The following is a 13,613-nucleotide window of genomic DNA, read 5'->3' as shown; positions in this document are numbered from 1 at the left end:
AAAACGCATTACAATGTTTAAGGTACGTACAAGGATGGAAATACAAAATAAAATAAAAACACTAATTCATAAAACTTCTGCTCTTCTTTTACGATTACAGCTTCTTTGCATGTTGGTCTGTGTTTTCGCGGTAGTCGCTGCACTGCCCAGTGGCATTGAGGAACGATCCCACCAAGATGGACTAACTAAACGAGACACCGTCGCTTCAGCAAACGATCAAGAAAATGATGCGATCGAGAATGCAGTGGAGTCGTCCCAGGACGACATGGATAAAGCGGAAACGTTTGGCTTTGGGTACCGCAAGTACATCCACTTCTATCCACGATACTATCCCCGCTACTACTACGGTAGCTACTATCCGCGCTACTACTACGGACACTACGGTCACTACTGGTAAAGCCGCAACAAGTGGGAATGCGTGATTCGATCATCTGTAAAATATTGCACACTACTCGTTTAAAAAAAAAAATCATATCACATTTCTATTGAAAACCAATCCACATAAAAGTGTCCATAAAATGTAAGCAAAAGAAATAAAATCTTCAAAGCTATAATTATATACCCTCTTTTGAATGCGTTGAGAAAAAACGTTATAACGAAAGCTAATTTAACTTCTAGGGTATTATTTATTTGATTTTCCCCCTTTTTGACAGCTGATTTTTTTTATGTTTGCAAAGCTTTGCACGTTGATTACACTTTCGTGATGTAGCTTACGAGTCCCTTGAAAGATCCTTTTATGTAACGATCGCCAACCATTTATTTGAAGATCACACAATGAAATGGATGTTACTTTTTTCACCACAATTTTGTAAGCATTCAAGTATTATTCACTGTAATTGTAATTGGACTGAAAAATCGAAAAGATAAACCAACTTTAAAGCAACGGTGCTTTAATCTTCTTTCCGTATAAATAAATACAGAAACCCAATTTTCTTATGTTAAATCACTATTTACTGAGCAATGTTACAAGCTGTAATACAGGTGCACTTTGATACAATTTTTATAAACCGCTGGGACACTTCACGATCACTGATTTTGTAGCAATGCTTATGCAATACACTGAAGCAACTGTCGCCGTCTTGTTTCGTAGTTTTGAGATGTTTTTAAGAAATGAATAATATTAGCTATATTATCCTGAAAGCACACGAAACGATGCAAACACGAGCTGCAAATCTGTAATGAACTTTTCACCTGAGACGAATTTATCAAATTAAGCAAAGATAAATTTATGGAAATGGATAAGAGATAAGAAACATTTTCTTACTAAAATAATAAACTGCATCACTTTTAGGTTGTAATTTTGATAAATTAATTTAATAAATTTAATTTGTAAATAATCTATTTTTTTGTATAAAAAATATTTGTAAGTTTATGTGTTTACACACAATGTATTGCATAAAAAGGTAAATTTTCTATTTTTTTAAACAACTATTCGAATTTTTCCCCTTTTTTATTCAATTACCCCTTTTTGCAATGTATATAAATTTATCGAGAAGATTCGAGAACACTTGCTACCCTGCCCATGGTTGGAGGAAAAGTGATTAGCTGTACAGACGCAGGGTTATACATTCGTAACCACTACCACCATAACACTAACACATACAGTAACTGCCTTATTTTTCCCTTCCCATTTCGAAGCGATCCGTTCCACACTGTACCGAGGAGCGTCCCTCGGCAGGGATGGTCAACTATCGTCGCTATTTTTCCCTCGATCGACTCCCATTGTGAACCATTTACTCCCGAGACATAGATGGTGGTATTGGTGTATGTACACCATCTAATACTACTACTACTACTACTACCAAGCAACGTTTATATTAAAGAGCACATAAGAGGAAAACATGTATAGTATATTGTAGCCATTTCTCTCAGACGCCATTTTGTTTGTTCTTTTTTGTGTTTTAGATCGTCTAAGGGTTGCTCTGTTTTTTTGTTACACTTTAAAGAAATGTTTGATTGTGTGTTGTGTGTGGTTTAACGTCCGAAACGAAGGAACTTTCTTTTGCATTTGTTTTTCTCTCCGATCTTCCCGTCTTTGATCGCTGTCTTAAAAAGAAGATCACGCTTTTGTGTCGTGTAGATGCAAAAGTGTGTACTTCCCCGAAATAAATGGTGCCACATTTCCAAATTCTCCCATAATCGGGCCGCAGCGTCCTACACTGTTCGCACGATTCGATTTTCTACCGCTTCCCCAAAAACAAAGCTGGAACACCATGGATATTGTCCCCGGGGAAGTTGGCTACAGGCCATCGATTGACGTCAAAAGACCCGATCTTTGGAGTAAACAATCCCGAACTTTACAGGGAAACCACGGACCAGCAAAAGGCCGGCACAAGTGGGTGGCACGCCATCGGAAGCGAAGGGAAACGGCCAAAAAAGGGGCCCAAACAAGCGTTGCATTCTTCGCCAGCGGGCCACAATCAAAATAAAAGATGTCGTTAATTTCATGGATATGGCTTGCCCCCACTCCCCCCGCGAAAGGTCCCTTTCGGAATCGAAGCGTCCCTGTTGCTTTGTTGCTCATCCCATTCCCTCCACCAAAGCACCCTTTTGTGCACGAAAGCAAAGGAGGAAAATTAAACACTCGCCGATCGATACACATGGACCGGTGCGTGTGTGCATGAAGGTAGGACGGGTTTAGTACGCTTCGAAGGGTGTTCCGTGTGGGTAAAGGTGTAAATATTTTTGGGGCTTTTAGGTCGATTTTTACAACATTCTGCCATTCTACTGCCACTCCGCGTGTAAAACTGGTTTAGTGACGCAAATGCGAATGCGAGGGCAGATTATGATTTCAGATTGGTTTGTGCAGCAGTAGCAGAGCGCACGGAGGGTTTGAGCGCGTGGAATTTATACGTCCTAGCAGGCACGAACGGGGTTAGTGCCCTGCGATCGCGCAAAGTTTGCGTGAGTTTTGGCAAAGCATCATGCTGGCTTTTAGGGATGATATAATTTATGGGATTGAGGCAGGCGATCGTCCTCTAAACGGGTTGATGTAAATTGTGACAAATTGCCACTGAATTGATCTCTATTAGCGTAAAGCAAGCCCTTTACAAAAACAAACCAGATCGCACTAAATGTCACACGTTCGTGAATCAATCATTAAGATTATCGGTTGTAAAAGGCCATTCCACTAGTAGCTGGCCAGAATTAGGTAGCGTCCATAAATTTCCTTTTTTTAGATGAAAGAGCTGTGCTGCGGTAAAGCGGCCAAGCATCTATCATGCAGATTTATGCAAAACGATCTGAGCGCGACGAGTTCGCAGACACGGAGACAGTTCTTCGTAGACGCGCCCTCCAATGGTTGATGGAGACGTTGGAGAGGTTTAGAATGTCAACAAAACGGGAAAGCGTCTTATGGGCTGGCTGCCGTCTGGTAGCGTAATCTGCGATAATCACATTCAGCACAAACAGATGCACTAATTCATTGCTCGAAGTAATGTTTTATTAAAAGGATTATTATTGTTAGACGACACTCTAATTTTAAATCGCAAATTTCTTCTTATAACGGGATATTAACGTTACCCATGAATCACGATGGAGAAGATCAATGGTTTATCTACCGGGAAGTTCAGGGCATGCCGAGAGATGTGTTTTCATTATACCTTTTAAGAGGTTTTACAGTTTTTTTCTAATTTTGATAAGAGCTAAGATGTATGAATTATTTTCAATGGGGCTGTAATCTGCTAACAGATTTAAAATATACAGCAAGAAATTCAAGGGACTTTTAAGAAGAAATCAATGTGTTGGTAAAGCACTTTATTCGGGGAAAGCTTTAGTATATTTTGTAAATTGAAATTAAAAATCAATTTCTAAGTCCCGATCGTACGCAGACCGGACAGTATGAATGAAACATGTGCATAAATGAATAAATTAACGGATGGATGAGCGAACATTTTGCTCCACGTCCAGTATTGGCATTGCGGGTTGCCTACTTTTAGGGGGATAACATAAAACGTAGAACATCGAATCTATACGAACGGTGCTGCAGGGGTTTTAAGATTGTAAAAACAAAATACTAATGAATTTGGAATAGCACATGAAAATAAGTTAAAAAAAATCAGCTTGAAGAATCATACAATTTATTGTTTTGTCGTAACAATCTACGCGATTATACTGTGCTATGTAGTCTTCAGAGTTATATTATGAGCCCACGCAGACAAATGTTCATTCCATGCTATGAAGAAACGTTTACTTTAGTATTATTTCATTACGTTTAGTATTATTGTTTATCAGCATCTACGATTTTTATATCGGTTATATATTTTATAAGCTTTAAAATTGTAATTTCTGAAAATTGATTCAGTCATCTATTTCGATCAGCACGAATGACCGTTTTAGTGACTATTTATAACCTCAGACCTCAAATCTGACGATCGCTCATTGTCAACAAACCGTATCGCTCACAGGGAATCTTTAACATATCAACCCGCCTCCACGTGACAATTATCCCGCAAGCATACAATAGTCAATTGTTTCCGTGTGCTTTATTTTGCCGACGTCCTATTGAGACAATGTGTACAACCGCAAGTAACAATATGCTACATCGAACTACATAAATTCTGCTCTCCAATACCCCTGATCAGTTACAGTTGGAAGTTTGCAGTGCTCTAACACAGGTGACATCCATCCAAAATGGTCCAAGCAATGGTAAGGCTCAAAAAACCCTGTGAAAAGTAAAACTATTTCCTTGTAATGTCCCCGGTTCTTTCATTCCAGCATCATCTCTTTATCTTAATTTATCTGCTGACCATCGCGTGCAGTGCCACTCTCGAGCAGCCGATCGAACAGCAGACACAGTTGGCCGAGACAGAAAAGGACCCAATACCGCCGATCTACAATACGCCGCCCCAACCACCGGTCAAGATACTGCGCGAAACCAGCCCCATCACGCAGCGGGAAAGCATGCCAATGTCCGACGAAGATTTGCAGCAGTCAGCTGCGTACACGTACAGCTACTATCGGCCGGTGTACCACCCGGGCGTATACTACTCCTACTACCCACGGTATCGTTGGTACAGACCGTACTACTACTACCACAACTGGTGGTATTATTGATTTGCGGAAATGGGTTTCGTTTCGAATGGATTTTGGAGCGCACAAACGACGAACAATCTAATGGCAGTTGAAATGTTATTAAACGAAACAAACCACCAAATCACAAATGCGTCATTCAGAACGTGTATTGCACAATGTGTGTTTATAGAGCAAAAAATAAGTTAGATTACCCTCTCCTTTGTATTTGGAGACACGGAACTGTTGCAGAACAAATCAAGCAAGCGAACGAGCGAAGCAAATCGTTTATGGAACGAGCAAAAAGCTAGTAGCCCTGCCTGATGGCAATGATTACTTCGATTTCGTTTTTCCTAAATTATTTCCCCTTCTGTACGGATTGAAGATCACCTTTCGTAGATCGTGTAGGTTCACCGAGAGTGGTCAATAAAACCACGTGTGCATCGATCCCCCATAAAAAAACCGACAGAAAATAAACACGTGCCACGCGGGTGTGCCATTGGAAGTGAATCATGCGGTAGCACAGTTAGCAGAGAGAAGCTAGCGGAACCACTGGACCGTGTAGATCTATTAGGGTGCGTTACTAATAAATAGTCACTGATGCAATTTTCACGGCGTTAATTTACTGCACAAACTTTGAACGTGTGAACTTAACCTTCACCTCGCCAGGCCACAGTGAGTATCCACCATGCTCCACCTTCAGTTTCGTTCTGCTACGGTTGACGCTAGGAATCGTGGTCCGATATTTTGTCATTTTGTCCCAATGCGGTGGAACGATTGTGAAGGTCAAGCACAAAGCCTACTTTTCGGATCTCGTTTGAAAGAAAGCTAAACCATCTAGCATTGCTTAATACAATGGAAACCGGTTTAATCAGATGAGCAAAGTATCACAATATGATCGATGAAAGCTTATAAATAGGTGTATATTCCCCAGAAAATAGTAAACCTTAGACAAATAGGCACTACTAAACAAAGCAGATTTAGTTTGGTTTAGGCTTTTGTAACGCCTGCCTTGCATCGCCTTCCCCCCCCTATTCTTTCCACGCCCTGATCTGTCCAGAATTTTGCTCACAACGTTCGCCAAAAAAAGGAGATACTCTCAGCCTCAACAACGCCGTTCGCCAGGCAGTAGCCAGCCAGCCCGCTGCTAATGAACCTGAAATTTTGAAACTCAGTTTTCAGGCAGTGCATCATCACCATCGTCAAGCGAGAGGCTCGTCTTGGTCGGTGCGGCCGTGGACGAGCTCGACGAGTCGGACGAAGATTTGGAACTCACCGGCGTCAGCGAACCGGACACCTTCAGGCTGCCAGTGTACGACGTTGGTTTCGCCTCGTACGAGGACGAGTAGCTGCTCGAGTACGACTTGTACGTCGGGTAGGACGGGTGCGATGAGTACGACTTGGAGGAATCGTCCCAGCCGGAGCTGCTGTGCGAGTTGCCGGCATGTTTGGCCAGCAGAAGCAGCTTACCGCCACCAATGCCCAGCGCCAAGCCCTTCACCACCAGTGCCCCGATACCGGCCAGCCCGGTGAAAATCACTGCCAGAGAGAAAATGTGTAGGAAAGTGTAAGGATTTAAGTTCCAGCTTCTTTCTTCCCTTTTTCTGCACCACATACCCGTCTTTGGGTCGATGTGGAAGGCCGATTCTGCCGTTTCCAGATCGTTGGTGTCGCTGTCCTGCTCCTCCAGCTGTTCACTCCACACCAATCCAATGATCAGCATCACCAGCAACGTGCTGCTACTTCCGAACAGTTTCATTTTCCTGGAGTTTATGGGGTTTTTTTTTCGCAGCAAAACACAACAATGTCCTTCACTCACTCCGAACCGACGACACTGGTGGCACTTTTATTGCTTATGCTAATCCGATTTATTCACTGCTCCCAATTCGGCTGCCTCAACCACCAGCAAAATGCTCAAACCACTGTTGATGACGCCTAATACGCCTAATGCTTGCTCACATATATCACCGCAAAACACCGCTCGTGCCCAATGCTACCGACGACTGACCCGGGTTGGACATCAATGAACGCTTTTTATACGACGACACCGATGCAGCATCGCATCTTATCGCGCGCCCTGGCCGTTGCCCACATTTCGAGGATCCTTCAAAGCGCTTGTTGATGTTGGGTTTGTTTGTTTGTTTGTTTGTGTTGCGCCCTCAACGCCCAGTGATCAACGCTAGAGTGAAGAGTGCATTGGAGTTTTCGGGCTTGGAAGGAGTGGGGTTAAGTGGCAACGGTTTTGCCGGTTGCCGAAAACGATGGGACGACGGTGGGGGGGGCTGTCGCGAAATAGATTATTCGGTCAGTCACTAATTCGATTTTGGCCATTCAACTAGGACGAATTTGAAACAAGGAAGCGTTGGCGCCGAAGGTTACGTTTGGGATCATGTGTCGTTAGAGATGGGAGATGGGGATCTTTAGTTCTTGCGGAGTCCAAGGTCATTTCAAAGTAAATTCTGTTCAAGGTGTAATAAGTACAATTTAGTAAAGGTTTCAGAACACCTTAATGAACTCGAATTGATCACTCACGTCTATTGATCTACATAGAGACATCTACAAGCTGATGGCCTATTAGTGTTGCGTTTGATTTCAAGCAGATGGAGACATAACAAGCGCCCGATATCGACATTGAGGGGGTTTTACGTATTAAATCAGAAAGCGTGCGTTAGTGAAATAGTCATCAACCTAGTTACATTTTTCACTCCTAATTGCCTACGTCATATTGGATTTGATTGTCTTCGTCTTATTGGATTTTGACAGTTGTGTACAAACATAATCCTAGGATGCTCTGACGCTTGTATAACTTTAGCGGTCAAATGTCAAACTCTATACAAAAAAAAAGAAAAAAAGAAAAAAGGAATTGGTATCGTAAATTCCTCCATTAGTCGACCTTGCCGTCACCGAAACGTGCCAGAGCGCGCTGTTGTTGCCCTTTTTGATGTGGGCCGAAGGCACGTGCTCGTCACCCTTTGTAATCATTTGCCAAAATCTCCCCCCCCCCCCCCCCCAAGCCAGGTTACCGTTCAAAGAGCTGTTGTTGCATTCTGATGAAGAGGCCAATGCATTAAGCAATCGGCTCGAGGACCGCACCTTTCAGAAGCGGCTAGAAGGATGCTTAACCTGGTTCGGAGTCTTGGCTTGGCGAGGCTTGGGTGGCGCAAGCAACCCATCCCGACACCTTTTGGCAGGTGCTCCGCAAGCTGCGGCTAATTGGCAGGCTTGCCGGCGTACTAATAATGATTGCATTGGAGAGCACTCAGGCTCGGTGTTGTTTGTGTGTTACTGTTGCTGTTGTTACCGCTTGAAGGGTGAAGATGATGGTCCAATGTTACCCAAACACGGTGCAGCGTGCACCGTGTTGGCAGCGTTGCCCGATCGTGTAGACCGTGAGCGGCGGTTAGATTGAAGGTATCTGATAAATCGGAACTTTGTTTGGAAAATTACCGACTCGGACACGGAGGACAACCGTGCTTATGATGGGGTCATTCAACGGGTTGTTATAAAATTACAGTATTGTCGTGTGGATTGGCAGCTTTCGGCAATAGCGGAGGTCGATCGGGCCTGAGTGTGGCTGAATGAGCAACAGTGGGGAGGAATGGAAATTTATCAAATTAACTATCACCCCACCAAAAATGTGCATCTTCGGTGGTGGGTTCGTTCCAATGACCGCACGCCTGACGCCATTCGGATGACACTGCGCCATAACGAGATTAGGCCTCGGCTCATGTGGGAGAGCGAAACTAGTTTGTGTGTCGGCCCCAGGTGAGTTTGCATACATTCGATACGCTTTTCGGCGTATCTAATGCAATCCGCCGCGTGTCAACTGCGTGTGAGTTGGTTGAACCCGAAGGTGGCAGCGTCCTCGTCCGATGGAGACGATCACACGAGTGTGCTCTTCAACAGCAACTGCTTAGCCTCTCGATCTTTCCGCGCATCGTGATGGTTGTCGTTCAATAATCTGGTTCGTGTAGCATAATTTATTCCTTGCTTGGATTGTACAATCCCCGTACGTGTGAGTGTGGCACAACTTGTCCTTGGCGGTGGGAGCTTCCCTGGGTGGGAGCTCGGGTGGACCTTGAAATAAGCCGTTGATGCACCCAGTGGACGATTTAACGTGGCCTAGTTTAAGGGCTATCGGAGTTGACATTGTGATGAGGCTCATTTCCATATGTGTTTATGTTTTGTGGTGGTTTCTTCTTTGAGCTATTCTTTAGATGCATGGCGGGAAAGATGAGCAGCTGGTCAGTCGGTGGGCCAATAAGACGTGTGGACGAAATGATGCGTGATGCCATCAGCAATAACCGTTTCCATCAGAGAGTTTGAGATTTGTGGATAAAAATAGATATGGAAGTATCTTGTAGGTTTGCGTTAATCAAACTCCACCCTCCCTCAAAAGCAGGATGTCATTAGACAAGGATCGAATGGCCAAGGACACACGCGTGATGCTTCGGAAATGTATTAAAATTCAAAAGACATATTTTTCTTCCAAATTCGCTCCCCATTGAAGGATGCAGCCGACACAGAAGATACGACTGACAGAGGACACCTACAGTCGAAAGCGGATCTTCCGGCCTGGGTATTACGAAATCTCAGCAGTTAGGAAGCTGTCAGTTCGAGGTGATCGACTTATTCATGAGGTGGTGAATAATATCTAACCTATTATCGTTATTTACCAACCTCGTCTGAGAATGTATCGACTGTCTTTAAACATTCGAAACGTCCATCGTCGTATTCTCGAACGTGCAACAGTTCTATGGTGACCTTCAAACAATGTTGTTCTCCCCCTTTTTGTGTGCAAATAAATTCACAACAAAAAACCCCAACCGGCTAATGTATACGGCAAATTACGCACTCGGCAAGACTGCATTACGCTCACCCATCCAAGCATGGGACCGAATCGGTATGGGTGTGTAGCATGGCGAGAGGATGGCAACATTTTAATGAACAAAACAAAAAAGGCAAAGAAACAAATACACCCCCCGGGGGTAGCTACGAACGATTATCACAATTCGATCGTGGTACAATACCGAGTGATCTTCATTCATTCGCTTGAAGCTCAGTGTTCAGTGCACAAGAAAGAAGGGGGAGAAAAGGCAGACGGTGGAAAATGGCAAACACACTATAAGCGGTTAGGTGTTTCACACCTTCACGGCGAATGGATCGAGACGTCCGAGCAGGACCCTTGGGAAGGGGTTGGAGTGCGGGTCTGCGAAGAGTATATATTATGCAATACGAAACGATTGATAAAGCGTTCATTTCCGTAGCAGAAAGTTTGCAAATTTTGGAGTTTTTTTTTGGTGTATTTTATGACGTTTTTAGATTTAAATGCTTCAGTGCTTCGGGGAGCGTGTCTTTGGAGCAAAAGGCGTCAACATTGCTTTGAGACGGTAGAGCTGATGGATCCGATTCCCTTCTCTTATGGCCCAAAACAGTATATCTCTAATATTCTTTTTTCATTTTTAAAATATCTTCTGTCTCGCACTTGCAGTCACAGAAGAGAAGGCTCACGCTAAGTCGATTCCGTACCACTGATTAACAACACACAAAATCCCCTTAACAAACCGATCGATCAAAGCTCGTGTCCCAAATCCTGTGCTTTACGTATTGGTGCAAGCTTGCATACCCTCTCGTTAAAACCACCCAGACAAACCCGCTTGACGTCAATCTAAAACAAAAAAAAAGGTTCGTCGCTTGTTGCCCATCGTGCTCGCGGGCAAGAATATCTTTCGTATTAGCGCAGGTACTAATGCGTTTGCAATCGATGTCGCAACAGCGTAACAGCGTGCTAACAAGCATGATCTACACTCCCACCATTAAAAACCGGTGGGGAGTGGGGAATTAAAACCAGCCTCACGCGCCTCCTCTTTGCCTCTCCGATGCAAGAATGCACCCGATTGCAGTCGCAGTGTGGTAGTTGTGTACACGCTGTGTACACACAATCCATCAGCTGTTACGCTAGCTTGCGTGCTCGCTCCCTCTTCGTACCGTTGCTAGTCAACGTTGTTACTGTCTCTCTCTCTTTCCTCACTTCTACTAGTACGCTCCACACACAGCGCCTACTAAGCTGAGCGCATTAGTCACCTCCACAAACAGAGTGTCCGTGTGTCTGTGTGCGTCATATCGCATTTGAACGTCCAGCTAGTGATGTATCACTTTTGCTCTCCCTCTTTCTCGTCTCTGCTCAACACACGCAAACGCTACTCGTTACAAACACCACACGACGTGTTTCCCTCCCGTTTGGCGCGCTAACAGTCACCACCAATCCGTCAAGGTCGCTTTAGAAATCTATCACGCGAAATAAAAGTGAAACAGAGTGACGGCTGTGTAGTGAGAAGGAGAGCGAGAAGGCACGAGTCGGCGTACAGCGAATGCGCATCGATCGGTGTTGCGCATTTTCGCGGTTCACTATCGTGTCAGTTCGTGGCGTTAGTTCTTCGCAGATCGACCGTTTGCCGCGTGGTCGTTCTTGCCGTGATCGTGCTCTCGTGATCGTGAGTAATAGTGACAGGAGACAGGAGCAAACCAAATCCCATCCCAACATGTGTACCAGTGATGCTTGTTCCGTGAGTGGCAAATTGGTGAACGATTATGTATTCTTCAATGAAGAAAAGTACTAAAATATGTATCATTTCTGGTACGTTTAATGTTTTTTGGGGGCAATTCCAATTGGCAGATCATGGTCACCGTGATAGACGGGCTGGTGAACGCAACCAAGATGCCGCTCGGGTTGGCCGAGGCCGACAGCAGCCTGCTCGCGTTGTCCAACCGGTCCGCAGCCGCCGGGTTCGATGCAGCCGATGCAATCGTGGACGCTTCGTTCGATTTGCTGGTGAAAAAGTTTTGTGAGTCTCTGTGTGCTGTGAATCGTGAATGTGGCAATATTTTACTCATTTTTACGCTCTCTCTCTCGCTCTCAATCACTTCTCTCCCCCCCCCCCCCCCCCTCTCCAAAACAGTTCGTGACACTGGTGTTCTTCATCTATCTGGTGCAGATCGTTAAGTTTCTAACGCTCCCGCTGCGCGAACGGCTCGAGCAGGGCGAGGAAGCGCAACGCCTCAAGCGCATCTGCATGATCATCGTGAAGGCCATCCTGTCCGGCAGTGCCGGCGCTTGCTAAGCCCCGTTGCGTCCGCAATCACCGCTTGCGCGTACAGCAATGAACGTGAACCAACAGGAAGGCGCGCGGTGCAAACTTTCCCCCTTTGGATCAGCTGCTGTCACCATTGTTTTGCTTTGTGCCTTTCTTTATGATGTACGGTTTAGTTAGTTTTATGATGCAATTTCCCAACCTCCCCCTCAATGCACACACACACACACAAACGCGCGCAAATGGTGTTGCGTATCGTATCGTGGCCGGCGTTTTGTACGTGCAGCGTATCTCTAATTGATCGTGCGATTAAAGCATCAAATAGGCAGGAACCAGCTACCACCTGTCCCAAATTGACCTATATTTAAATATGGAAGGAACCGAGGTGGTTCGTTGACACACTGTTCACATAACACGCACATGAAATCGATATTACGATCACTTTTTTTTGTCGATACGATTTTCGTTCTCCGGTCGCGGATTGGCTGTGATTTCAAAGTGTCCTGTGTCCTTCGCTTGCTACTACAGTACACTGCCCGGCAAGTGATACAGGCTGGTGTGAGAGTCGAAACCCAATAGGTATTATGATAGATAGCGTGTGCGTTGCATAGCTAGTGTAAGAAGAAAAGGTAGACAATTTTATTAGCTGTTAAGGTATGCGACCGGGTAAGCAGGTGATATGAAGCCAACACCACCGCTACTGCTGTTGGCAGGTTTTAAGTGAATGTGAAAACGAAACGGTGTCCAATTGAAGTGAAACCACCGACCGAAGTTAGATGGTTTTACTAGCCCGCACGAACATGTTGTGTTTGCTCCGTTTCATAACGAACCGCTTCACTAGTATCGTAAAGCCCATTACGAAATATGCTTCATAACTCAGCCACCAGAACTAGAGAGACGCACTAGACACGTTTAAAGTTCGAGATTTGGCCCACCTGCCCCAAAACTGCTGCACTCTTTTATCCACTAGCTGATCTCATGAGTGTTTCCTTTTCCATTGGATTTTGAAAGACGTGAGTTTATAGTGAAGATTGAAAGCATGCTGACCGTACCGAAACCGGTTTCGGGCTGCATTGTGCGGGACCGGAACTGTTGGCATTGAAAACGATCATCCTTGTCCGTGGAATGCGTCCGTGGAATGGGAAAGATAATGGGAAGCGTAGGCAACGAGGACCCGCGTGGAAGGCGAGGATGCAATCTGTAGGGTGCAGAGGGTGGCATTGATCGGTGTGTGCAGGGTAATGCACTATGCAATAAAGTGCAGTGAACGCAATAGGCAAGGTTATAGCGAGTTAAAAGGAAGTGTATGTAATGAATAAATTGATTTTTTTGTAAACAAATTTTAAAAGACTTTTTAAATTTGACGTTTTACCTTTTTCCCCCAAAAATTGATAACAAAATGGCCAGATTTATAATTGGTTTATTGATGACAAGTAGCACAGCACAGTTTGGTTTGGTAATTGCAATTGGTTGGTAAACTCATTGCCCTGCTATCACTTTTAATCACCCGTA

At 44.6% G+C, this 13,613-nt stretch overlaps 2 protein-coding genes across 3 annotated transcripts; one reads left to right on the top strand and one right to left on the bottom strand.

Moving 5' to 3' along the window:
* Positions 1-4,564: 4,564 nt before the first annotated feature.
* On the top strand, positions 4,565-5,616 carry LOC1270112 (uncharacterized). Its single transcript, XM_308784.4, has 2 exons — positions 4,565-4,647; positions 4,717-5,616. Exons 1-2 carry the CDS (start codon positions 4,633-4,635, stop codon positions 5,053-5,055), a joined length of 354 nt encoding a protein of 117 aa, XP_308784.3. The 5' UTR covers positions 4,565-4,632; the 3' UTR covers positions 5,056-5,616.
* A 237-nt stretch (positions 5,617-5,853) lies between these two features.
* On the bottom strand, positions 5,854-7,040 carry LOC5667027 (uncharacterized). 2 transcript variants are annotated; one of them, XM_061648183.1, is made up of 3 exons: positions 6,628-7,040; positions 6,287-6,549; positions 5,854-6,166 (listed from the first exon to the last, which is right to left on the bottom strand). In XM_061648183.1, the coding sequence occupies exons 1-3, from the start codon at positions 6,767-6,769 to the stop codon at positions 6,158-6,160; spliced, it is 414 nt and encodes a 137-aa protein (XP_061504167.1). In that variant the 5' UTR covers positions 6,770-7,040; the 3' UTR covers positions 5,854-6,157. The 2 variants fall into 2 exon arrangements, with proteins under 2 accessions (XP_061504167.1, XP_001688091.2); XM_001688039.2 differs by having other exon boundaries at positions 5,854-6,549.
* Positions 7,041-13,613: the final 6,573 nt, after the last annotated feature.

Source organism: Anopheles gambiae, chromosome 2, assembly GCF_943734735.2.
Source record: "Anopheles gambiae chromosome 2, idAnoGambNW_F1_1, whole genome shotgun sequence".
In the NCBI taxonomy this organism is placed as follows: Eukaryota; Metazoa; Arthropoda; class Insecta; order Diptera; family Culicidae; genus Anopheles; species Anopheles gambiae.
This window is presented reverse-complemented; position numbering and strand designations above follow the sequence as displayed.